General features: G+C 44.3%; 1 protein-coding gene across 1 annotated transcript; it reads right to left on the minus strand.

Moving 5' to 3' along the window:
* Positions 1 to 4,718: 4,718 nt before the first annotated feature.
* Positions 4,719 to 22,252, minus strand: Mapk1ip1l (mitogen-activated protein kinase 1 interacting protein 1 like). The gene is made up of 4 exons (XM_038310051.2): positions 22,123 to 22,252; positions 15,425 to 15,447; positions 13,490 to 14,182; positions 4,719 to 7,556 (listed from the first exon to the last, which is right to left on the minus strand). Exons 2-4 carry the CDS (start codon positions 15,440 to 15,442, stop codon positions 7,548 to 7,550), a joined length of 720 nt encoding a protein of 239 aa, XP_038165979.1. The 5' UTR covers positions 15,443 to 15,447; positions 22,123 to 22,252; the 3' UTR covers positions 4,719 to 7,547.
* Between the last annotated feature and the right edge of the window lie 5,514 nt (positions 22,253 to 27,766).

Here is a 27,766-nt window from a genome sequence, read left to right on the forward strand (position 1 = left end):
GAGCCAATTATTTTTCCAAAAAAAAAAAAAGCTTAATAAAAATTATGTTACTTATACATTTGGGCAGGACTCAGTGTGTCATCCAGCAACCATTAAGATGTCTTTACTTAGTACGTCCTGTACTGGCGAGATTAAAGGAAAAATCATCGAGCCATTTGGCAGAATTGTCCTCTGTAGTCTAGTTCCCATCCACTAGGTCACCTTTGGCTCTCAGCCCTTAGCCCTGAACACAGCTGGATACCCACGGCGCCTCTAAGTACTGTCGACTACGGACTGTAAGTGGGTCTGACCCTTTGTTGCCTTTTATACACCGTTCTCAGATGCAGTTTAAATGTCGCTCAACACTGATACCTTTGAGCATTATTTGCCTTCACAGACACAGCTTTGGTTCTAAATCAGCACTTGAGGCTCCGTGACTCAGTATGCGCTTTAAAACCAGTCCTTTTTATAATCAACGCAACCCAGAAAAGGGACGTGTGCAAGGCGTGCTACCGCATACTCACTAAATACCGGATGGACCTGACAGCACAAGGCAGCCACAGAACACAGCAACTCACCTCTGGAAAGCAGCATCCTACTAGGACATAATCTTCGAAGAGTCGGGCCCAGGACTTTAATCCTGGTCCCACAACACAGGATCTGTGAGAGCCTTCATCTTCTCATCTATAAACAAGGCAAGAACCTTTGTGTCTTCGTGTGTGGGGCTAAGTGGGATCTGCATGTAAACTGCAGAGGTGGTGTTTCTCTTCCAAGGTGTTACAGTGACCAAAGGTTTGAGTAGCAGACAGAAAGCCACCACTGGCTCCCAGGATATGAAGCAGAGTGTGAGGTAGTACGGGAGGAAGCTCTAGACTCTGGTCTCTTCCCTGAAAAGCATCCCCAGAGCTTTGGCATCTATAAGGGCCACTAAGGACAAAACAAAGACAGAATGGCGCATGGCAAACATCAAGTTAACTGTCTATGAAGGAACCACATGAAAGCTTAGTGCATAGCTTAGTGGCTAACCCAGCAGGGAGGCTGTCTCCCTGACAGACTCCAGCCATGAGGGATGGCCTTGGGGCTTCCCCCCACACTCCCCCCCCACCCCCTCTCACCAGACAGGGTTTCTCTGTAGCTTTGGAGCCTGTCCTGGAACTAGCTCTTGCAGACCAGGCTGGCCTCGAACTCACAGAGATCCACCTGCCTCTGCCTCCCGAGTGCTGGGATTAAAGGTGTGCACCACCACCGCCAGGCTTTTATCTCCTCTGTTAAACTTGGTTTCTTAGCTCTAAAATAGTTTTCCCTTTCTTTTAACCACTTATTTATTTTTATGTGTATGGATGTTTTACCAGTATGTTTGTGTCTGGTGCCCACAGAAGTCAGAAGAGGACATCAGATCACTTGAGAGTGGAATTACAAATGGTGCTGGGAACCAGGCCCTCTAGATGGGCAATCAGAGCTCTTAACTGTTGAGCCACCTCCAGCCCCCCAAAAGCTACCTTTTAAAACTACCTTAAACCATCTTTAAGCAATACTAGCCTAAATAATTGCTACATAAAATGACACTTAAAATACAAACACAGTAACAAACAAATTTCCCAGTGCCTTAAGGTTTGTGTGCACGCATTCATGTGTAAATGTATCCTTAAGGTTTGTGTGCATGCATTCATGTGTAAATGTATCTGAGTGTCATGATGCGCATGCAGATGTCAGAGGACAAGCTTGGATGTCCATCACCTTCCATCTTGAAAGTCTCTTGGGCCTGCCTGCTGCTGTGTGTCCCAGGAATCCTACTGCATCCCAGTAGGCTCCACGAGATTACAGAGCATGCATTTCCACACTGCCTTTCTAGGTCCTAGGGATTCCAACTCAGATCCTCCTCATGCTCAGGCGGTGAGAGCTTTACCACCCCCAGCCCCCGTCCTCAACCCCTTAGCTTCCTTACAGCTATACAAAGTCAAGACTATAGTAGGGCTAGAAAGCTGGATGGTCTAAGATTCTGTCACACCATGACTCCTAGAACCTGCAGTTAGGATTCAGGCAAATCTCAACCAGGAGTCAGGGAAGTAATGTACAACGTTGCTTTCACACCTAAACATCTTCACTTTGCTCCCACTCTGAAAAACTTATGGGCGAGTACTTCTTCCCACGTCTATGGAATGCCAGAGCGCCACAGGGTATCAGGAAAAAACAGCTCATTCATTCAATTAAGATATGTAAGGGCTGGAGGGACAGCCTGGTGATGAGGAGCGCTGGCTGCTCTTCCAGAGAACCCGAGTTTGATCCCCAGCACCTGCATCAGGTTGCTCCGTTATAACTCTACTACAGGGATCTGATGCTCTCTTCTGGCTTGCTCACGCAGGTACGAGCATACATATACATAAAAGCAAAGAAAACATGTAAATACCACAGAAATAAACTTCAGGGGATGGCTCCCCTGGCATTAGATTCTACTGTGTGTCACATGTGTATAAATGTGCTCATGCTAGGCCTGAATCTTGCTCTGGACGTCTACTGCAGAGAGGTGACCAGTCAGGAGTACCAGTATGGTGGTAAAGGGACCTGCCTGGCCAGGAAACTTAGCATGTGCTGGTTAGAGCAATGCCATCTCACAATGGTCTTACATTTCAACTTCACTATTTCGTAGCAGATTTCAGGTGGGCACTTTCAGACATACAGAATATCAGAAGTAACCCTAAAATTTAATTTAAAAGGCTAAAGACTGCAATCTTTCCCCAAATTTTCATTCTCAGCTCACTCACACAGGAGCTGTAAGGCTGGCTAACTCCCATGACAGGGTCAACCTCATTAACCTTCATGTGACCCTCACCACATGTGAGAGGAAAAGGAGTTACGGTTTTTAAGAGTGGGGGTGGCGGGCCACAGGGTGGAGGATGGGTCCCCTGACTTCAGGTAGAGATAACCTGGTTACAGAGTGGCCTAACCGTGGGGGCAGTCCTAAGCCATTAGGTGGAATCCCTGCAGGTCACATGCAAGCAGGAACTGCAGTCCCTTGTTTTCTTTAGGACTACAAACAGCAACTTAATGGATCTGGACTTTTTGGAGAAGCCTAGAATTGGGCCCCAGGAAGAAAATACACAGAGAAACCGTGAAATCATGAAAATATGTTTCTTTTTCTTTTCTTTTGAGACAAGAGTTTCTCTGTGTATCTCCGGCTGTCCTGAAACTCACTCTGTAGACCAGGCTGGCCTTGAACTCAGAGGTTTGTCTGCCTCTGCCAGGATTAAAGGTGTGCGCCGCCACCACTGCCCAGCGAAAGTAAATTTCTTAAAAAGGCTTTCAGGTATTACACACAAAAACAACTTTACCTTAAAAATATCAAGCATCACATCCATAGCCTACTTCTAAATATAATTACTACTTCAAGCAACATATTTGTCTTTGTTTGCAAATACAGGAGCAGGTGATAAACCCTCCGCTGCTTACAAAGTTCACAGTACAAATGTGTATGCTGACGTTAAATGCATAAGGCTGTAAAACACATCAAATTTACCATTACTCAAAAAATGGAAAATCACAATCTCAAAAAAAGTATTACTAAAAACCTTTATGGCGCACTTAGCAGTCAAATCTACTTAATGGCAAGAAGCCAGTGTCTGCCAATGAGTAATAGGTTGTGCAAGCCCGTTTATCCAGAAAAGCAGAGGCAAAACATCCTGCTACTTTCACACTTGAATAGTCTCACCGATCAGCACTACAATCTCGATATTTTTGAGACAGGGTTTCCCTGTATAACCCTGGCTGTCCTGGAAATCAGAGATTCCAATGCCTGCTTTGTAAATGCTGGGATTAAAGGTATGCACCACCACCACCCAGCTCTTGAAAGAAATTCATATATGTATATGGATATATATATATATATATATATATGAATGAATATCTATGTACACACACAAACAGATTAACAAACCAGGGACATGTCTTTAACTTCAGCATTTGGTAGGCAGAGACAGGAAGATTTTTGTGAGTTCCTCATTTACATTAAAGAGCTCCAAGCTGAAGCTGAGCGGTGGTGGCGCATACCTTTAATCCCAGCACTTATGGATCTGTGGGAGTTAGAGGCCAGCCTGGTCTGCAAAGCAAGTGCTAGAACTGTTATACAGAGAAACGCTGTCTTGGGAGAAAAAAAAAGGAAAGGGGGGTAAAAGGATGCGGGGTAAGGGGGTAGGGGAAGAGCTCCAGGCTAGCCAAAGTTATAAAGTGAGACCCTAACAGAAAAGAAAAAAACAAAAAGAAAAAGAAAAAAAGAAAAAGATAAACATCCAATGCCCCAAATCTGTTATCTTTCCAGCTACTCTTAATTACGTTTTACCAGGTGCCTGGTATGGCCAACTCTGCAGCACAGAGCCCATCACAGATGTGCACAGGGGACAGACTCAGTCCTCAGGCGGCTCTGCAGCACAGGTGTGCACACAATCTCAGTCCTCGTCACTATTACCAGTCTTGTTTGGGCAGAATTCTGAAGCTAAAGGGTGACATTTGCTCCTCTAAGATTGGTCCTCCTTAGGACACCCGCTGCTCTCAGCTTCGGTTAAGCTTTCTCGTCTCTAAAAGACAGTGTCTGTGAGGTGCATCATGTTTTTGGAACATTCTGTTGCCTGCCCACTCACCCTCTACTGGCAGTAAGAGGAACAGAGGCGGGAGTTCTTGGGTAAGAGGTGCACGTGGCACACCTAAGACCTCAGCGTCAGAAACACTACTCTTGCACACACCTCAGCTGTTTTTGCTGTATATATTTAAACACTGTCAACCCACGCCAACAAATTCTGTTATTTGAACCAACCGTTTATTGACAAACTGTCTTTTTAGTAGACCAGTCCTGGCCCAGCATGGACTGTCCTGAAAACAATATTATTCTTTTCTTGGGTTAAAACAAAAACAAAAATAGAAAACCTTTTCCAGATTCTTTTCCTCATTTGGCTACCTTTTGTTTATTTAATTTTGCTTTTCCTGTTTCTATCTAGAACCCAGAAATACTCTATCCTGAGGGCAACAGCAGAAATGTTCAGAAAAAATAAAAATAACAGAAAATTCTGCTATCCCTTTGAAGTCTGCTCTTACATTAGATAATAAATTCACTAAATCCCCATTATCAGTCGGAAAGTCCATAAAGCAGCGGTTAAAATGGAAGTGCCGGCCATAGCACACCATGTGGGATGGGCCATTAGATTCTCTTAACGACACTCCCCAAAACATCATCATCATCAACACAACACACCAGTTGATGAACTTGGCAGCTGATAATTACTGGCTTACAATTTCATAGGTAGGCAGGGCAGTGACGGTATATTCCAGGGCCCAGGTGCCTGGACTGGCAGGGTGGGCTCCAGACCCAAGAAGCCCCTGGAAGAAGAATCAGCAATCGTTTTGTGATTAATCTTAATCCAATCATTATATCCAGTTCTGCCAAAATAACAAAACGTTCCTTTCAAAATTGTATTACACCCTAAGGACAGGTTTCCCGCTCTGCCAGAGCTCTAGAAAACCATTGGTACCAAATGCACGTAACGGTTATGAGGCTTTAATGTAGGAGGTATCTTTGGTGAATCAATGTTTGAACCCACCTGGCGAGACCAGGGACAGGTGAGGTCGCCAGTCACTGCCAAGGCACCCTTGCACACCCAGCACAAGCTCAATGTGCTTCACCTACTTTGCTGTGTGAAGCCAAAGACTCTAAAATCTGACCCAAAGCTGGACAGACCTCACACCCGGAGCAGCGGAGCAGACGGGAAGGGAAGGTCCACACTTGAGATGCTAAAGCCCGCAACTACATCTGATAATTAGGAGCTCAGGCTGGGGCCGCGACCTCCCCATTACAAGGTTTTTTTTTTTTTTTTAAATATTTATTTATTTATTATGTATACAATATTCTGTTTGTGTGTCTGCCTGCAGGCCAGAAGAGGGCACCAGACCCCATTACAGATGGTTGTGAGCCACCATGTGGTTGCTGGGAATTGAACTCAGGACCTTTGGAAGAGCAGGCAATGCTCTTAACCTCTGAGCCATCTCTCCAGCCCCCATTACAAGGTTTTGAACCCACCAGGAGGCAAATACATCATCTCTCTTCTTTCCCCCCAAGACAGGATTTCCATGTGTAACTGTGGCTGTCCTGAAACTTCCTTTGTAGACCAAGCTGGCCTCAAACTCAGAGATCCGCCTGCCTCTGCCTCCTGAGTGCTCCATCACCTCCGTTAACCCTGTAAGCTGGGGTGGACAAGGGTCTGTCATACATGTGGGACTGGCTGCTCACAGGCCTTGTAGCTACTGGGAGAGACGCAGAGCAGACTGCCTTGCAGACTCGCAGCATGTACCGGTACGAGAAATGTCCTTTGGAAAGGAACAGGTGTGCAGTCATGAACAGAGCTAGATGGTTAATATGTCTGCCCAAGCCACCTGCCAAGCTCAGCTTCCTACACCTGGTCTGACCATGGCTTTGTCAACCTAAGAGTTTTCCCCTTCAGTTGTCCGGTATATTGAGGCCAAGAAACATGTATTACATACGTGAAATCCTGCAACGACTCAAACTGGTTGTGGTTCAGTCACTGTGAGAATGTCATTTGGAATCTAGAGCACTTTCCACCTTAAAAAAAAAAAAATGCCATAAATGACCTTTATTTAGTCCCACCAGTAACCAGAACTGATAAGGAAATAACACATTAGAAATGAACCACCTTTTGTAAATGCTTCCTAAGGAAAAAGGATTCATGGGTTCCACATTGTAAAGAGGAATCTTCCTTCTCTGTGTCTGCCCCTGGCGTTAGCTAGTGAGAGCTAGCTAGTGGAGCTCCCAGCTCCACCTGCTGGCTTGGACAGCGGCTGGATTATAATAAGGTCCTGCAGCAACTGTCCCTTCCTCATGTCCCTGCTGTCTCGTCCTGAGGCTGGGTTCAGAACACGGCAGTCTGACTCTCTATTAAACCCTAACTTGTCTAAGTACATTTGGCACCAACATTTTCCTAGAGCTGTCAGAGCAAGAAACCTGTCCTTCGAGCATGCTTTTGTGGTAGGAATATTATCTTATTTTGGCAGAACTGAATATAATGTTGGCTTAAACTTAGTAAACACATACACATACATGTATGTAGCTAAACTATTAACAAGAGGCCCTAGTCTGTGTAGCTAGAGGACTCAAAATGTCGAGTCGTGTTTCAATTAAGCGATTGTTTTCGGTTACACAGGTATGAGGTGGGGATGATTATAAAAAATACTTGAATTACTTTGCCAATTAAGTTACATATTCTAACAATAATCCACGTCATTTTAGATTCTGAGGGTATAGTTATATTTTAAACAAACATTATCAAAAGTTATTCAATATACATAACCACATTAACCACACTTAAATGATTTGCTTTTACATTTTTATCTGATTGTACCCACATAACGTTCTACATATCCAAACACATGAAGCAGGAACTGTCTGAGGTACAAAAGTTCTTTCACGAACGCCCTTTACCAACAGGGAAGCAGCCATTTGTATATACGCCTTCATGTGCATGTACATGTACTTCAAAGAGCAACGCGCCATCTCTTCATCCACTGTCAACTTAATGGTACTGCAACAGAAAAGAGGAGAGAAAAATCAACGTCTAGAATTGTGGGCGAGTCTCCGTGAAAACAACAACCAGCTGAACAAAACTGCTGGAACAGTCCAAGTAACCAAGACAAGAGTTTTGTGACCTCAATTTCTTCATAACATAGACTTGTTCTTGGATTGTCTTTGTGTCTCTCCCAAAGGCATCGGACAGAAATGAGTTTACTTCCGATCATTCATCACAAATTGGCTACTGCTGTTTATATGCTTCTAAGGAAAAACATGTTTTTGCTGTGTTCAGCGTGCCCCGTTGTGCATGGTTTGCACCTGTGCCTGGACACTTTATTCATGTGAATTCTCTTGACCTACAAGATTATAAGATGTCTGTGAGGCTCAAATAAAGTAGCTATTGCATGAGACTCTAGTCCACATCTATGGGCTCCATCCTCCCAGGTCAGTGACCAGCGCCTCCCAAAACAGGGGCCTGAAGTCGCTACAAGATTAGAGAGTGGGATGCTCACAGGAGGTGAGATAACAGGACAGAAACCAGGGCACGCTCCACCTGATGTCGAGCTTGCGCATCACTTAAAGAAAGGAGGGGCACAGTATGAGAATCCTAACTATTAGGTTGCTGGCAAGAGTCCCTGGTCTCCAGAAGGAGCTTTAGGGGAAGGAGTACTGACCAGAGTCCCAGGAATAATGAGTAAGGCACACAAACAAGAGGAAAATCCCTGTCCGAGTCTGGGTCACCTGGGGCATTAATTCAGACTGTTATCAACATACTTAAGGAAGATAAGGAGAGTATTAATCATGAGGAAGAGATGGGCAATTCCTTGAATGAATATAAGCCGGGTGATGAAACCTTAAAATTGATAAAAGGGGCAAAAAAACAGATTTTCCCCATTCAGGCAAAATCAAAATTAAAAACAGTGCCACCCATAACCATGCTTGTGTGACCCCCACAGCTCCCTCACGGGAGCCTCATTTAGATGCGCTACCCTGAAGCACAGGGTGAGAAATCAGATCATCATTGTAATCTTACTCCATTTCCTGATAAGGATTTAGGAGACTAAGACAAGCCAGGGCAGAGTGGGGAAACAGTTCATTTTCAGGTCCTTCCCGCCTCATGAGGTACGCTGATATTTCCAGTGCAGCCTCAGCAAAATCAAAATGGTTATCAGCGATTAGACATGGATTCTAAAGAGGCTTGGACTGCCTAAGAACCCACTGTTCCATATTGCTTATGAATTTTTTTTTTGGTTAGAGAATTAATGCACAAGGTTGTTGTATGATTTTCACGCAACTGCTAAATGCTTCTAGAACTTCCCAATTTCTTCAGTGACAAACGTGGCTTACAGATGAAGCCCATGAAGAAGTTTAACCACCAGGACTGAGGGATGATTTGGGGAACATCTCATATAAAATGCTGATAGAGGTTGTGCATGAGAACCAAGATCAGCTGCTCTCCCACAGGAGAGATGAAGCTACGGCTGCTTGGATGAAAACTGATAGGGGATCTGACTCTCTCCCTCTGTGTGTGTGTGTGGTGTGGTGTGTGTAAAAAATCATATAAGATTCCAGGACAGGCTCCAAAGCTACAGAGAAACCCTGTCTCGAAAAACAAAAACAAAAACAAAAAAAATCATATAAGATCCCTCTGAGCCTTATGCTGATTTCATAGGGAGACTCAAAGATGCCATTGAGGAACAATTAAAAGGGAGACTGGTTTAAGAGTTATTATTAAATGGCTGGCTTTTGATAACACCCGTGAAGATCACCAAGGAATAATTAGACCTCAGCGAGAGATAGGAAATATCATGGACTTTCTCCAGTTCAGAGAAATGTGGGGACTTCCACACAGAGCAAATTAGCTGCTTTTGAAACCTATGTTCTTCAAGCAGATCTCAGTCAAGTGTTTCAACTATAGCTGACCTGGCTACTTAAACAATGATAAACCAGTACTGGACTTAAAAATTAAAGGAAAAACTTTTACATGATCAACTGATTCTGGAGCTGATTGATGTCTCTACTATAATCATAGAAAAATGGCCCTCCAAATGGCCTATGGAGGTAAAGTCAACCCCACAGAACTGAAAACTATGATCTCTAGCAAGATTAAACAAAGTGGCACAAAATTAAAATGTTTAAGTACAGAAGGCATAATAGTAGTCCCCAGCCTATGTTATTGCTGTTCCCACTGCTCTGTTTGCACGCTAATGAGACCCATACTCTAAGGCCTCTTCACAGGAGCAACTGCTAATGCAAAGAACAGGAAAGCAGAGAGGAAAGGCACTGGGCAGAGTGGCAGGGATTCCTGTACCTACTGGACCACAGGGGTCACTGAAAACACAGCACCTCTCGAAACATGGCAATTCAGTAAGTCTGCCTGGACACCTCAATGGCCTGTCTAAAGAAAAGCTACAGACTCCACCAGTCAGAGAATACTTGGAGAATGGACACACAGAAGTGCTTACACTTCGGTTTTCCTGGCACCACCAGATCCTTCCTTGCAAAGCACATTTTCCTGTGACGTAGTAATTATGCAATTTTCTTGTTTTAAATTGCCAGTCATTGGGTACTATGACCATGGCTGCGATTTCCCCGCTCCAATCTTCATCAATGACTCTGTATCAACTATGATTCCTTTCATGAAGAAACTATTGCTACATAGGTCCCCAATAACCCATAATGGACACGGAAGAAGGAAAATGGCAATCTCTTTAGGGCAAAGAAAAGCATAGCAACTTTTTTGAGTAGCAGCTTCTACTGAAAGGACAGATTGATTACCATGTGAAGCTGGCACTTGTTACTGACTTGCTATTTTAATCCTCTAATTTTGCCTGAAGGGGGCCCTTATGTTTTCCTGTTGTTGACTGGTATTGTCATTGTTACTAGACAGTGTATTTCCGTCCTTATCAAATTTAGGTCAGCATTCCTTAGCCCAATGTTTTCCTTTATTGTGTTTAGGACATAAGCCAGGAGCACCTTGATTCTGAGTACTGCTTTGTTTGTACTGCCTCTCCAGAGCAGGTCCGTCAGCGCTCACTGTGCACGAATGCTAGCACCCCATGCAGGCCTGTGAGACAATGTGTGCCCCCTTACACTGCCATGGCCATACACTTGGAGTGAATCCCAGAGGTGAAAAGTGAATTATGGCAACAGATGTCCCTCACTTTGCTCTCGTGCCTACGATGTGGCACCTGCACGCTTGCACTGACAGATATTCTACATTTCTCCGGGCTGTACCTAAGCTTCAGAGAAGGCTTCTGCAGGATGCTCTTCTCTGATACAAATTTTGCTGTTACAGCAGTGCTTACAAAATTGACAATGAATCAGTCTACAGTAGTAAACCAAATTAACCATAAAGAATGAATATTAATCATATTACAGGCATTCTTTTTTAAATCTCAAGGCCAGGGCATAAATGAAAGAAAACATAGAACATTAAAGCAATTATTAAAAAAGAAAACAAGAGGAGAACCATATTCTTGCGCTTTTCTTATTTACGTCTAATTGTTTGTTTGTTTTTGTTTTTCAAAACAGGGTTTCTCTGTAGCTTTGGAGCCTGTCCTGGAAATAGCTCTGTAGACCAGGCTGGCCTCGAACTCAGAGATCCACCCGCCTCTGCCTCCCGAGTGCTGGGATTAAAGGTGTGCACCACCACCTCCTGGCTTATTTACATCTAATTTTCTTAATTTACCCCAGGTGGCATGTTTCTCTACAGAACATCCTAACCTGCCTTTAGATGGCTTGTGTGGCTTCAACAATCTGAGACTTGGAAGCCTGGCTGGCTGAAACACATCAGGAATGGGTAAGAGTCTGTCACTGCAGATGGATCCAAACGAAACCTTATGAATCCAGCCCTGGGGCATCAAATGTGAGGGCAGAGGGCCTCCAGCTAAACACCAATACATCAGAAGTCCAGTGCGCCCACCTGGGCCAGGCTAAGGCCCCGTGCACCATGGGAGAGGTTATTCTACAAAACACACAGAGCTCCATGTTGCCTGGGAATTTCTTCCTGGTGATGCTAGCTGCTTTGACCTGGACATCATCTATGATGAGTGTTTCTGAGCACATGTATTGGTTTTATGTTTCTCATTCTCCTTTCCCCCAGCTTGTAGACTGGACAGATCTAGCTACTGTTATCTTTGCTAATGACTCTGAGTTTGCTCCTGGACCACAGGGCAGAAACAGACTCATTCATCTGAAGAAGAACTGCATTTAATTTTCCCTAGGGATTTAAATCACTTTCTATTTGCAAAGGAATTGTAACATTTGTGTTCCCATTGAAGTTCTACAAAATAACAGAACTACTAATTGTATGAGTCTCTTTTCAAGCTATTTTCTAGATTTTTCTGATCAACATAACATAACCAATAGTACTGGCCATGGTTTGGATGCCTGTTCTTGGTGGCAGAGTATTACAGGCAATGCTTTTCACTGCTTAATATGATTATATTCGCAATTTGTTTGTTTATAGAGCACTCATGCATCAAATGACAATGAGATTTATCTACGACATCTCAAAACAAAAGCACTCTGAATATGCCTCTATGGAAAAACATGCTTTTGCTGTGCGCAGCTCACTTACCACGCATGGCTGGCTGCCGCATGCAGACTGCCCACCACGAGCATATGTGCCCACCACATGTACCTTGCCTGCATGTGTGACCCCCACATGAGGTCTGTCTGCATGCAGTGGTAACAAGTGACAATCTACAGGAGGCGAGCAGCTCAACCCAGCAGGACTCAGCAGCTAGTTCACACTGAGGCCAGCCCTCAGTAGTTTATTTTAGGCATATTTAAGTATAGCACAATTTGGTGAAAATTTTCCTGGTGAAAAATAACTCAATCCCATGTACTAAATGAGACTTAAGACAGGAGCATGTAGAAAACTCTGGCATAAAGATGGATCCTAGTTCACGGTAAGGGTCTGCGAAGGGTCCAGTATGGTCTTGGCCACACAGTGCAAAGGTCACCAGGCTATTAACCACATCTGCTCCCAGTCTTCTGGGCAGGAAACAGGTTGGTTCTACATCTCCTCCTTAGAAGAGACAGCCCTGAGCGTTTAACATTTAACATTCCTGGTTCCCCTAGTGCTTATCTAAGAGCACAAGGATCTCTGTGCCCCACACGGATAATTAATATATATATAGTTATTAACTCTTTGTGGTGGCTTAAAATAAACTTACTGTGTAATAAATCCAAACACCAAGTCATGTTATTTGCTGTGCCATACATTGCAAGAAAAAAAAATTGGGGGGAGAATATATAGCAAGAAATTACACTAATGAGATTTCAGAGGACATTTTAATAAGATTGTTTCTCGTCACAGTTAAGACAGGGATTTGACTACTCTACGGAGAGATGTGCTTAGTTTAGGTATCTAGTAGGTTAGGAGTTAACAGGTTGCTTTACAAGAATAGTGGCATAGTGCCAGGCTCAAAATTACTGGGAGGGGCGGGTAGATAGAGGTTGTGCACTCCTTTAATCTCAGCACTCAGGAGGCAGAGGCAGGAGGATCTGTGACTTCAAGGCCAGCCTGGTCTACAGAGTGAATCTAAAAAGGCCAAAACCAACAAAAGCCCAGGGAGAACCATGCGAGATATCTGTTATATGCTCATTACCCACATTCCCTGCACCAACCACACAGGCCTCTCCTCACGCTGGATGCCGTAGAAGGACTCCAAGAATTGTAAATCAGCCCCTACCCTCCCCCGCTCCCCCAACACAGCCCATGATATGCATCTTAGTCACCTAACAGTCTTTAGGGATCTTTGAGACCTTCCCTTTCTATTTTTAATGGCAGGAATACTTCTCTTCTTTAAAATGCTGCACCTGAACCTCGAATTTACTCAATTTATAGATTCATGACTATTTAAGTTTAGAAGTTCTCCAATCCTCCAGTGTATCAACGTGACTCTGACCACTGTCAATAACAAGCTGAACACTTACGTGGGGGCCCCCAGGCATTGGTGGAGCACCGGAAGGTCCAGAAGGCACTTGGTAAGGATGATTTGGAGCGGGATGGGGTCCTGGTGTGGGGTACGATCCTGCAGGGCCAGGATATGGTGCTGGTGGTCCCCAGGCTCCTGGTGGCACAGTGCCCCATGGAACAGGCGGTGCTCCTGACATTGGAGGTGGAGCAGTGGGGTATGGCCCTGGAGGTCGATATGGCATATTAGGGTGCTGCCCCCCCATTCCTGGTGCCCAAGGTCCAGAAGACATAGATCCCCATGGACCTAAAGTACCAGCTGGATCTGTGGGTGCGCCATATGGCCTAGGTAGCTCTGGAAGGGGCATATTTGGCGTAGCATATGGCCCTGTTGGGCCAGTGCCTGGCACAGTAGGGGTTGGATAAGGACCACTAGGTGGGGGGCATGATGGTCCAGAAGGAGGAAAGGGTGCTGGGGGTCCGGTTGGAGGTCCAGTTGGAGGCATAGACGGATACATTCCTGTTGGTGCTGGTCCGAAAGGCACAGGAGAGGGCGCTGCACCGCTTGGCGGGAGTCCAGAGGGCACAGCAGGTAGAGCACTTGGGTTACTCCAAGGGTTGGAGCCTGGCCAGACTTGAGGAGATTGGCCGGCTTTTGCATTGCTCACGGCAGACGTTTTGGCAGAGGATGGTTCAGGCAGCGCATCTGCCAACTGTAACACAAAACAGGTATGTCATATCTGTCCTATCCAGGGGCAAGTCAAAACAAACAGGATGAAAACCCCACGTGCACAGTAGCTGGGGATTAGTGGCACCTTCAAAGACTAAACTACTCACCGGAGAAGCTTTTCTTAAAAAAGCATATGAGGTATCTTGAACATTAACTTCACAGTGCAAATTCTCCAAAGCTCAACTTTTCTAAATACAGCAGTTCTACTGTGTTTTATTTCCGAGCAGTGGGAACAGAATAGGATAGGATCTCTACACTCAACTCTTGACCTTTACTTTCTTAGTTTCAAAAACAGTTTTAGTGTTAAATTCAGCATTAAATGAGGCAATTTACATAATGCTGTAAATACAGTCAAAATAAAATACATTATTTTTGAGACAAGGTTTCATGTAGCCCAGGCAGACCCTGAACTTAACTTAATTTCATGTATGTGTATGCGTGCATGCTGCATGGTTTCTCAACTCGACACAGCTCCAGTCAGCTGAGAAAAGTGAACTCCAAGTGAGGAAATGCTTCTATCAGATGGGCCTGTAGGCAAAACTATGAGGCATTTTCTTGATTAATGCCCACCATGGGAGGTACCATCCCTGGGAAATATAACAGAGGAAGTTGAATGTGACTCAAAAAAGTGAGCCAGTGTTCCTCCATGGCTTACGTTCCAATTCCTCCCTCCAGGCTCCTGTCTGGAGTTCCTGTCCTGGCTTCCCTTCAATGCACTGTAAGCTGCCAGCGAGAGCAGGCTTCTCCATCCCAGATGCTTCTGGTCATGTTCTCATCACAGCAGCACCCAAGTAGACTTGCCTTCATGAGTTTACACACTAACGTGCATGCCTGGGGCTGGCAGGGGCCAAAGGGTGTGGACCCTAGGACTGGAGTTCCCCTGACATGCACTTATACATAAACATAAGTAAAAGTAAACGTGAAAACGGAAACCAAAACAACACATATACCTAACAAGTCCAGCACGTATCTTTTTAGGTTAAAAACACTGAGATGTCTTAGTTAGGACCCTGTAGGTTTGTTTAATTTATTTTTTTAACTTTTTCACTATTTATAAGGAGATAGGGTCTTAACTGTATAGCTCAGGCTTGCTAGAACTCAGAAGCTTCTTGCCCCAACCTCTCTAGGGCTGAGATTACAAGTATGCACCACCCTCTCTGGAAGGACTTTCCTTAAAACAAAAAACAAAAACAATAAAATAAAAAGTTAGTAAGGTTCAACTTACCGAAAATTCATCTGACATTTTTCCTAAAAAAAGAAAATATCAAAATTAGTATTTTTTTCTTTTTCTTTCTTTCTTTTATTTTTTTTGGTTTTTCGAGACAGGGTTTCTCTGCAGCTTTTTTAGAGCCTGTCCTGGACCTAGCTCTTGTAGACCAGGCTGGCCTCGAACTCACAGAGATCTGCCTGCCTCTGCCTCCCGAGTGCTGGGATTAAAGGCGTGCGCCACCACCGCCTGGCCAAAATTAGTATTTTTATGTTTACACACACACAAACTTAAAAGTTTTTAAAGACAGATTTCTCTGTGTAACAGCCCTGGCTGTCCTGGAACTAGCTCTTGTAGACCAGGCTGGCCTCAAACTCACAAAGATCCATCTGCCTCTGACTGCTGAGTGCTGGGAGTAAAGACGTGTGCCATCACTGCCCGGTTATTTTTATACATTTTAAAAGGAATTTGTGTACACATATATTTTACTTACATGGAACCTTTCTCATTTGTTTTCTTTTACATAGGAAAATTTTTCCAGTAAAACTGAGATAACCATACCAACTTCTTTCTTGTTAGGACTGCCTATTACCAGTGAGTTCTCAAACTTCTGGGTTCAAGCGATCCTGCATGGCCAAGAGATCCTCGGTAGAAACTCCTTCAACCTCACACATGGGCAAGTGTATTCCTTCCAGCTCAGCTTAACTTACTTTACATTCTGACGGGGAGGGGGGAGCAGAGTGGGGAGTACCTTATTTTACAACTCCAGGTCACAATCCATCACTGAGGGAAAGCAGCAGGAACCAAGGGTTATGAACTGAAGCAGAGGTCACGGACAAATGCTGTTTACTGGCTTGTTCAGCTTTTTAAGTTTTTTTTTTTGAGATTATAATTAAATCAATTCCCCCTTCCCCGTTCTTCCTCCAAAGCCTCTCTTAAACACTTTCTTGCTCTTTTCATAATCAATTACTGCTGCATATATGGATGTACATACATACACATTCCTAACTATAACCTGCTCAGTCTGTACAATGCTGACTTCTGTGGCAGTATAGGTTCTTTTAAGCACTGGCACTACAAACATATTCTCATCTTTCCTCAAGTCTGTGTATAATCAAGAAAAAGCATCAGAAGTGAATAGGGTCAAACATACAAGTTTGCCTAAATCTACCTGGTACAACCTATGCACACTTAGGCTGTAACCTTTAAATTAAAAAAGAGCACAAATAAAAACAAAACCCTCTGGATATTACTAAAACTTTATAACTTGCTTTAAACCATGGCAGACTACCCAGCTTTATAAATTCCAGGCCCAGTGCTGTCCACCTACTCTACTGGTCAGCCACAGGGTTAGACACCGAATCCAGGGGAAAGTGTCCCAACCAACCCTTTGTTATTTTTTATTTTTCCTAGAGACAGGATTTTGTGTGAATCAGGCTGGCCTTGAACTTCTGATCCTCCTGCCACGATGACGTCTGGTTTATGTGGTTCCCCCACCCCTACCAATTTCCAAGTTGAAGTGCAATCAACAGTGGATAAAGTGCAAAGGTAGTGCTCACCTTAATCTCTGGCCACCAAAACAAGACACTTCCATTCCTTTCTGGTCACCTGATCCCTGCTGTCACTTTTTGACCTGTTGGTCACTGACCCTGTGTGCCTAGAAGACAGCAGGTGTTCTTTTTCTTCTTATTTAGTACCAAGTAATAATCACCTACACCATTTTGTTAGATGACAAGCACACTAGCTGTTATAGGAGACAAAAACTTTCTGGGAAGGCTTCTTTAACCCTCTTAAATGGTATTTATTAATGATTTTCTGTTATGTAAATTAACCCGTCTGTTGCAAGCTATGCAAGTCTCAAATGGCAGCAGTGCTTCTTCTGTTCTTCTTCCTGTTCCTTCAGCCTTCTGATGGCAGACTTACTTCACTGTGGCCTTAGAAGTGGTTATAGGTCCAGGCCCTGCCAGCCACTGTTTTTAGGCAGGAACCATAGTTTCAGATGCCAGTGGCTAATCTCTTCATCTTGGTCTTCCCAAAGATAGAGTAGGTGTACTTTGTGTGCTGGCTGATTTCAATTTTCTTCACCATTTTCCAGGAGGCAGCACAGTGAGCCCCATCTTTCCCAACCTTGGTGTGTTTAGCCATGTCACCAAAACTAGGCCCAAACCCGGAGAGCTGTCTCTACTTGTGATATCTCAATTTTATGATCAACAAAGACAACCACTTTGAGCATGTTTATGGTTTAACAAGTTTACTATTTCTCAATTCTTTTAAGTAGGGATTCATAACTAACCCAGTCCTTCTCAATTAATAGGGCAAGTTCCCTTTAAAAACACCAGGCTGTCACTGACACTGGTATTTACTGAAGGCTTATTGTGAACAGAGATGCTCTCTACAGTGCCGATTTTATTATCACCCCAGCTTACTGGTCCCCTTGTTTAATCACAGAGGTTCAAACACACGTGTGTGTGGCCTGACTCCAGCTGACCAGGCACTAGATGCGATCTGCTCACAGGTGCAGGGCAGTTCTGATGTGCAAACCGCTCTCACACCTCACGGGGCACCTCCACATTGTAAACAGACACTTGTGCTAGCTCCATTGTAGTTTCTTCAGATGTTCCTGAATTTCATGGTTTATTTTTTTCAGGAATTTTTTTTGGGGGGGGGGTTGATAAATAAGAACACAACACCCAGTATTCTTGTGAGAAATGCCTTAACATCTATCGATGAGTTGGGAGATAGCTGATGTGTTTAAAACATTAGATCTCACCCAAGAGCAAGGTATAGGCATATGCTGATATTTACTTTCCTTTTTAGACAGGGTGGCATTGTTTCTAGGCTGGAACTGAATTGGTGCCTGCTCAAGCACTCTGAGTAGCCAGGACCTGCATGTGCTGCCACACCCACCGTGGGGTACCTTTCTTTTCAGAGGTTTCTAGCTCCTTTTCCTGGGGATATAGATAGTCTCCTTGAACCAGATTCTCTGAGCAGAGTACTACTTTAGCAAGCTATGACACTAGTTATTACTCCCTAAAAGTCTTCCAGTTGAATCCATAGAGTTTTCAAGCAACAATTTTATTGCATTTCCCAATACTAATGGCTCCTTTCTCTTTTGTGTCAACTAGGATTCAAATGATAGAAAGTTAAATAGTGGCATATATGGGTCTTGTTTTTAAATATCAGAAGCATTAAGTATGATTATTGTTTTTAGTTTGAGATTTGGGGACAAAAACCAAAGAAAACAAGAACCTATCAGTACTACTAACAACAAAAACATACTAAAGAAGTTTTTGTTTATACTGTGTTGACACATGGTCCAAGAAGTCACACACAGCTTGTCCCTGTGATTGGGACACTTTACTCACATGAATCCTCTTAATTCTCAGAGTATAAAATGTGTCTGAGACCCTGAAAAAATGTGAGCTATTGCACAGAGACTTTAGCGCACCTCAAATATACATTTATTCTATTCTCATATACTACATCTCAACAAGTTTCCCTTCCTTCTCCTCCTCCCCCGTTCTCCCAAGATCCACTTCTCTGTTTCCCTTCAGAAAAGAGCAGGCCTCCCAGGGATATCAACCAAATATGGCACCAGAGTCACAGTAAGATGAGGCACCATCATATCAAGGCTGGTCAAGGCAACCCAGTAGGAGCATAAAGTGTTCCCAAAGCAGGCAATACTCATAGACAGCCCCCTGCTCCTACACAACCAAACATATATGCAGAACGCCTAGGTCAGACCCATACAGGCTCCTGATTGTCACTTCAGCCTCTGTGAGCCCCTATGAGCCCTGGTTAGTTTATTCTGTGGGCCGTGCTCTTGTGGTGCCCTTGACCCCTCAAGTTCCTACAATCCTTTCTCCCCCCTCTCTGCGGGATTACCCAGCTCTAACGTTTGGCTGCAGTTCACCTCATCTATGGGCTCCATCCTCCCACGGCATCTAGAGCAGTGACAAGCGCCTCCCAAAACAGGGGCCTGAAGTCGCTACAAGATTAGAGAGTGGGATGCTCACAGGAGGTGAGATAACAGGACAGAAACCAGGGCACACTCCACCTGATGTCGAGCTTGCGCATCACTTAAAGAAAGGAGGGGCACAGTATGAGAATCCTAACTATTAGGTTGCTGGCAAGAGTCCCTGGTCTCCAGAAGGAGCTTTAGGGGAAGGAGTACTGACCAGAGTCCCAGGAATAATGAGTAAGGCACACAAACAAGAGGAAAATCCCTGTCCGAGTCTGGGTCACCTGGGGCATTAATTCAGACTGTTATCAACATACTTAAGGAAGATAAGGAGAGTATTAATCATGAGGAAGAGATGGGCAATTCCTTGAATGAATATAAGCCGGGTGATGAAACCTTAAAATTGATAAAAGGGGCAAAAAAGCAGATTTTCCCCATTCAGGCAAAATCAAAATTAAAAACAGTGCCACCCATAACCATGTTTGTGTGACCCCCTCAACACGATAGTATATATTCTATTGAATGCAGATTCTGAACTAGAATCTATGTTAGCTTTTAGTACTGGCTAATTTATCAGATTATATTCAATTTCACAAGTGAGTAACTAAAAAAGCATGGAATGTTCTTGAGCATTTTAAAAATGCCTAGTAGCTTCTTCTATAATTTATTCATATTTATTGGAACCCAAGTGTGGCTCGCTGCTGGACTTTAGGGTAACCAATCACACAGCCATTCTTGAGACTTGCTGTGTCTGTAGTCTGGATCAGAAGTAAGGGAGGATTAGGTTAAAGACAGGCTCCAGGGTGAGAACAGTCTAGAAATCTGGGAGCGAGAACGGACAGTCCGTGGGAAAGCAGCAGCAGTTCAGACTGGTCGGAACACAGAGAGAAAGCAACAACACATTTTAGGAGAGGTGTCTAGATGAGGATCCAAACACAGTACCGCTGACTTGAGTCAACCTCAATGTCTTCATGTATTTAGAACGAGCCAATAACGCTACATGGGAACTAAACAGGACTCCATCTGACCAAGCAACTAAAGCGATGCTTGGGAAATAGCAGACAAGGACAATCCAATGCTCCTTCTTGCTATTTTTAAATTTAAAAATTTTTTATGGGTTTGTTCACTACTGCAGGTTCCCAAGGAGGCTATTGGGAATTTCCCAGAGGCAGTTGGGAGCTGCCTCACATGAATGCTAGGAACAGAAGACTTCTCCAAAACAGTGCATGCTTTTAACTTGTTCTAACTCTCTCCACGCCCTCTTCTCTTTCACTTACAGACACACGGCACAAAGGTAGCAGAGTAGAGGCCTGCAGGGCCTCTGGTCAAATCCAGTTCGTTGAGTCTCATAAACGAGGGTAAGTGGGTATTTTCCAGAGAAAACACTGAGGCTTAATTAAATAAATCTGTAAATAATCACTGCCTGGCATAGGGCAAATACGGAATAAACGTAAGCTTTTACAACCGCTACAACATGACCACACACCTTTGTCTATTTCCAAACTAGAAAGCTTAGAAAATGCAATCTCCTAAGTATGGCACAAAACTCACTCGGCGACAGAAGCTGACCTGACACTATCCACTTCATTTCCCATTCACCCCCAACTATGGCCTGAATACCCGTTTTCCCCCTTCCTCAAGCTTTGAGGATTGAATTCAGGGCCTCACAGCAATCCAGGGCCGCGCTCAATTACTGAACTACAGGCCCAGCCTGTACAAATATTAATACTGTACAGCCTGTACAAATATTAACCCCCGAGTCCTGCGGTGTCACCGCTCCTCTGAAACAACAGTCTATAAATTACAGAATCTGAAGATTGTGAATTCCTAAGCATACTGGCCCCAAGCCTCAACCTCAGTAAGAGAATGAAGATGGACGTCGTGAGTCCTCCTGTTGAAGGAACATTCCAACTTCTGCAACTGCATGAAAGTTCATTAAGCAAATTAGTTTGATGGAGTGGCTCCTACACATCATGGCCAAGGAAACTACTCTTCCCTCCCTAAGAAACGCCACTACACAAAGACTTTCGATGGCGAACCCGGATTATGAGGGTTTGGCTTCAAAACAGGCCTTTAGCACAGCGGGGCACACGTGTTTACTCCTGTAGCAGGCAGTGACATCTACCATGGGGTCTGGTTTGAGGCAACATTAGGATTAGTGAAAACATTATTTTCGGTTTTCAAGGCAGAGAGACGCGTTCTATCTGCGCCTAAATCTTACAAAGGGAGAACGTTACGCAGCCCTTGGCACATTCTGTCCCGGGCAGTCATTTAACGAATGGGTAATTACGAACTGCAAGAGCCTTGTCACACAGAATTTTCAGGCGCCAGACCTTCCTTCCTGTAAAGGCAAATCCGGGTCTCCTCCACCGCGTTTGGATTAGAAATGAGTGGCTGGGATCCGGTGGTGGGCGAGGGGCGAGGGGTGCCAGATAAGATGCCCTTTAGGGCTAAGCGAACAAAGGGAACCCGGGATCCACCGGAGCGAAGCAGCCCCCAGCTGGTCGCGCCGGCGGGAGAGTGGGGGAGGGCCGCCAGCTCCAGCCCTACTCCCCAAATCCGGCATGACGTGGGCGTTCCCCCGGAACCGACTGGCGCTCCATTAGACCCCTCGGTCGCCTGGTCCCCGGAGGATTCTCCGAAGCGTTCGGCCGCCGAAGGTTCGAGAGCCGCCAGGCCCCCGGGACCCCGCGTCTCGGCGCCGTCTCCCGCCAGCCCCGCGCCCCATCTCCCGTGGGCGCCGTAGCAGACTCACCCAGCGGGATCCGAGCCCTAGGTGCGGCACAGCAGCGGTGCTGAATCAAGAGAGATGAGCAGAGGCCTGACGGACCGAGGCGGCACCGACGCGGCTCCTCCTGGAACCGGAAAGGGAAGTGCGGAGGCCCGCCAGGCTCCCTTTTATTTCCGCCTGCCCCGCCCAGCCGCCCGGCGCCCCCAGCCGGCAGTCCCAGAGATTGCAAGGGGTCCGCGTGGCTCCTGGGTTGTTTTCCTGAGTTCAAAAAAACCTGTTGGCCTGCTGGTGATGCTCAAAGCAAGCCCGTGGCTAGAAGCAGATTTTGGACTCCCTACGCTCAGCGGTTTTTGCAGCCAAATTCCAAGCTGGCAGTCATAGTCCAGCCAAAATTGAGGGTAAATAGATAAGGGAAGGGGGAAAACGTTCCAAAGGTGTTGTGAATGAAAGCTTTTGAATGCAATCTATGGCCGCAGAGACTAAGTGGCTAATTGGAATTTCAGTGGCGTGGAAAGATTGGAATGTTGCCAGAATGTTGCTAATTCGCTTAACTTGGGCTAGCTCTAGCTCTCCAGAACAGCTGCTCTTCTTGCTGTAATGGTTTAGCTGTAATAGGCGACCTCGGTGGGTTGGAGCCAAGGTGTAAGCTTTTCGGCTCAGAGGGAAAGGGATCCTGGCAGTCAGGGGGTCAGGAAATACTGAGTGTTACAGCTCCATGGAAGAGTAGTCTGGCAGTCAGGGGTCAGGGAATAGCATAGGTCACAGAAAGCGGATCAGTTTACAGCCCTGCTGTAGGGAAAGGTTTCCCCAATGTAACAGCTCTGCTCAGGCAGGAGAGGGCTTCCCAAGGGAAATTTTTAGTTTTGCTCTAGTATCCTGGAGTGTAACAACTTTGTTCTGCTAGGGAAAAGTTTCCCAGGGTAATTATTACAGCCCTGCTCCAGCAAAAAACGGTCTTCACCTAAATCTCATTCAAGAGATTTATTAGGAGGAAAGAATGAATCTACGTGAGTTGTTGCCTCTGCTAGGGTGGAAGAAGGCAGCAGCAAACAGAGCAGGTGCAGGACACACACACACACACACACACACACACACACACACACACTGAAGGGGAAGCCTTGCCAATCACCTTGTTTGTAAGGCGTGTCCCCCTTAGGCTAATACTGATGTATAAAATCTTGTGGGCCTATGGCCCACCTGCACTTTATTTTCCTGCGCTCCTCGCTGGAACCTTGGATTTGTAAGTTCTCTTTTCTTTCCTTTATTAAAGCTGAATTATATATATATATATATATATATATGCTAGTTTGGTGAATCATAACTGCCGATCAACCACGCCTCTTCATTTTGGCGCCCAATGTGGGGCTCGAACCCACGACCCTGAGATTAAGAGTCTCATGCTCTACCGACTGAGCTAGCCAGATGGCCAGGAGCGGGGCAGCGGGAACGCGGACCGAAGCCCCTCACTACAACACACACATACATATACACATACATGTATGTATATGTATGTGTGTGTGTATGTATGTATGTATATATGTATGTATATATCTTCTTAGGGGTGAAGTTTTTCCAAGACAAGATTTTCATGGTGGGGATTGGTCAGATTTCAGTCCCTTGAGCTCAGGTTGACTAGATATTGTGCTCAAGGATTGATGCTTTCCCTGTTACAGGTATTGGTTGATTTTTTGCTTAGTTGTTGTTGTTGGTGGTGGGACGGGGCAGCAGATTTGGCTCTGGTTATAGGGTCAAAGTCTGTTTCTTTCACTGGCCCTTTTCAGCTTTTTGGCTCTAATTTCCAGGCCAGGGCATATTTCTTTCATTAGCTCTGATTCTAGGGCCACATTGTTTCTTCAGCATTGGTTTCAGGGTCAGGGTGTATTTCTTTGGTTCTGGGTTTGTGACTAAAGTATTTCTTTCACTGGCTCTGGTTTCAGGACCAGAAGGGTTTCTTTGGCTGGCCCTTTTTTTCCTATACCACAAAGTCATACCATGCAACAGAGCTCATGTGGGAGGTTTATTGGGGGGGGGGGGAAGGTGCAGAGGTCTGAAGGAGAGCAGAAGGAAAGACACAGAGGGGTGGGAAGGGCTTGCCTTCTATGAGGGGATATAGCACATGTGTATAGGGAGAGCGCACTACTTAGTGGCTATAGCAGCTAGTGTCACATCTTGGCTGTTTCTGCTGACATATCCTGTTAGGTCCCTCAGAGAAGATCAGTACTGGATAGTAACACTTGCCCACTCTATCAAAACTAACATCTTGTGGCAATAGATAAAAACCTTTCAGAATGTACTAAGAGGCCACTAGCATCTCCCAGTACAAAAGCTAAGTATGTCATCAGATAGCATCTTAGACCTATAGAAAAGCTTTATCTTGGTGTATCGTCTCTCAAGTGTATCCACCAGTGTATTTTAAACTTGCCTTGATTTATGACTTCCTCTGTTCTGTAAAACTATAACTTTGTGATGCTGGTTCCAGTTGGAACATGGAATTTGAGGTAACCTAAATTTGTGTTTTGGGGCTATCATCACTCAAAAATGGCTTCAGCATGAGTCATCTCTTATTCCCTTTAAGTTTTTTAAAATTTTTTTAACATTTATTTATTATGTATACAATGTTCTGTCTGTATGCCTGCAGGCCAGAAAAGGGCACCAGACCTCATTACAGATGGTTGTGAGCCACCATGTGGTTGCTGGGAATTGAACTCAGGACCTTTGGATGAGCAGGCAATGCTCTTAACCGCTGAGCCATCTCTCCAGCCCTTCCATTAAATCTTAAATTGAGAACACTGGTTCTTAACCTGTGGGTTACAAACACTTTGGTGGTAGTGGGGGCAAATGACCCTTTCACAGGGTTCTATATCAGATATTTACAATTCATTACAGCAGCAAAATTATAGTTATGAAGCATCAATGAAAATAATTTTATGGTTGGGGGTCACCACAGCATGAAGTAGGTTGCAGCATTAGGAAGGCTGAGAACCCCGGTCTTAAGAGCTGTGGTTTTGGTACTGGCTTCTGTTTCTTGTGGATATAAAACTAATATACCAGAAAGCAACATGTAAGTATATCTGTAATTTTAGTTTTTCCTTTCCAGACTTCTTTTGATTTGAATATGTATCAGGTCCCAATGAAACCCAGGACAAATCTCACTCAGAACCTGTGGTTCTTCCCAGTACTTCTCATTCTGCCCCCTACCCTAAACCTCTCCAGCCCAGTGGCAGGGCTTCCCTTCCCCCAGCCTCTGGTACCTATATAACACCTGCCATCTTTACTAAGTGCTCTCTTGGTCTCCTGCTCTTGGCCTCTTGGTCCTTGGTTCTTCTCTTGGTCCATTCCCCATGGTCCAGTTCGGTTTGTTTTGTGGAATAATCTTTTCTTTTTATACACCGTGGAAATGTGTCTTTGCCAAGGCGCCTTCTGATTAGTTTACTAAGGAGTTGAATGAACAATAGCTAGGCGGGAGGATAGGCAGAACTTCTGAGCAGAGGGAAAAGATGAATCTAGGTGTGTGTGTGTATGTGTGTGTGAAGCAACATATGCAGGAGAGGTAAAAGCCATGAGCTATGTGGCAGCACGTAGATGAATAGAAATGGGTTAAGTTATAAGAGCTGGGCAGAAACAAGCCTAAGCTAAGGCCAAGCTTTCATAATAAGTTTCTGTGCCATGATTTGGGGGCTGACAGTTCGTTCAAGAAAGTCTGTTACGAGTTTGGACCCTTCCAGATGCCTCTGGAAATTCTCACCCTCATATCTACAATAAAAACCCTTCCATCAACCAGGAACTAGGAATGATCATGTCCTCGTTTTCATTCAAATGTAGAAATGCTTTTTAGATCAAAAACACTGGACAAAAATGTGGCTCAGTCGGTTAAAGTGCTTGCTGTCCAAGCTTGGCAATCTGGGTTTGACCCCTGGAATGAAGGTAAAGGTAGAGATAAGTAACTCCATAAATTATCCTTTTACTTCGATCTCCCCCCCGCCCCATGCCTTCCAGGTCCCAATAATAATAGAGAGCTGAAAAATAAAACCACAAGGCTGGGGCCAAGGTTTTGGATTAGCAGGTAAAAGTGATTGCCAGAAAATCCTGACCACTTGAATAGATCACTTAAACCCATGTGAACCCCTAGATGCTGTGGCCAGCAGCTGTAATTCCAGCACTCCCGTGGTGAGGCTGGATACAAACAAGGAGAGACCCTGTCTCAAAGTCAAACCACAAGAGAACCAGCCTTCAAAAAGTTGTGCTCTGAACCTCCTAAGTGCATCAAGGTACACTCCTGAATTTAACACACGGCACACATCTTAAAAACAACAACTTTTGGATTTTATGTATGAAGATTTAATTAAGCAAAATTTTATTTAGATTAAAAATTTTAAACTCACACACAAATGTTTGTCAAGATTAGAAAGTGGAACTAGTATGGGTCACACACCATGACAGACAACATAGCTTTATGAAATCATTAGGCTCTGTATATTCAAGTACATATAGTTCATACTTGGCTAATACAAAACTGATCCAAATTTTACACCATGGCTCTCAAGTCTGAAAGCTTAGATTTGATTTACAGCCATGGCAAAATTATCTTTATTCCTGCAAATGTAATCAAATAAGGCGAACATCCGTTTACACAGACCTTATGAAAGGCAGGAGGAAATTGCAATCATCTAATTGTAGAGTTTGAACCATAGATCCAAATTGTTCTGTTATCTCCGCTGTCAGATCAAGTCAAGAAGAGCTATTACAGGTTCAGTGAATGTGATTTTTGTATGCTCCACAAAGGTGCTCTTTTGAGAACTGATCATTCTTGATTAGCACTGGATAGCTACTTGCAATTATTTTCAACTATGCTCCAAGGGACACCTTTACTGAATGAGCGCTCAGGAAGCCAAGGGACAGGAGCATCACTGCATTTCACAGGACAGTAAGACAAAAGCGGATTTAGGATTGACTAATCCCTTCAAAACTGTAACTAGAAACACTATCCCAGGGTTAGTTTTGTCACAGGCCCTTTCCTTTGGACAACCATCACTTCCTTCTTTTCTTTTCTGTTGAGTCAGGCTCTCAACTATGCAGCCCTGGCCTGGAACTCAGAGATCCACCTGCCTCTGCCTCCCAAATGCTGGGACTAAAGAAGGTGGGTACCACCACACCTGGCTAGATGAACTATTTTAATCATTGTTTTGTTTTCAGGATTGTCTTATAATTAAGTTTATAGTCTGTGGAATTTGCCCTGCCAAAATAAAAATATGCTTGTCTCCTGATTCTGATTATAGTTAAAAGTGACAAATACTTTTAATGAAAGAGAGTAAGAGATCTCAAAACATCTGTCTCACAGGAAGGAAGTGCTCTGCTACGTGAATCTATAAAATGACCAAACCCCAGAGACAGGAAGTTAATAATTTGATTTAGCTTAATGGCTTTAGCTCATGAATAAATGATAAAGGCTTATGTGTTTTTCTTATAAAAAGATGATGAGTCTTATTTGCACATTTGTTCTACGTTTTAAAGGATCTCTAATCACTAAAACACTCTTTATTTTCTTTATAAGAAGTCAAAACATTGAGTGAACGCCATTCTCTGACCACAGTTCACCATTGCTGAATGTCAGCAAAGAATACAGGCTGCTCACCAGATCAGTAAATCAGCCACAGGCTGACTAAAAGCT

This window comes from Arvicola amphibius, chromosome 13 (assembly GCF_903992535.2).
Source record: "Arvicola amphibius chromosome 13, mArvAmp1.2, whole genome shotgun sequence".
Taxonomy (NCBI): domain Eukaryota; kingdom Metazoa; phylum Chordata; class Mammalia; order Rodentia; family Cricetidae; genus Arvicola; species Arvicola amphibius.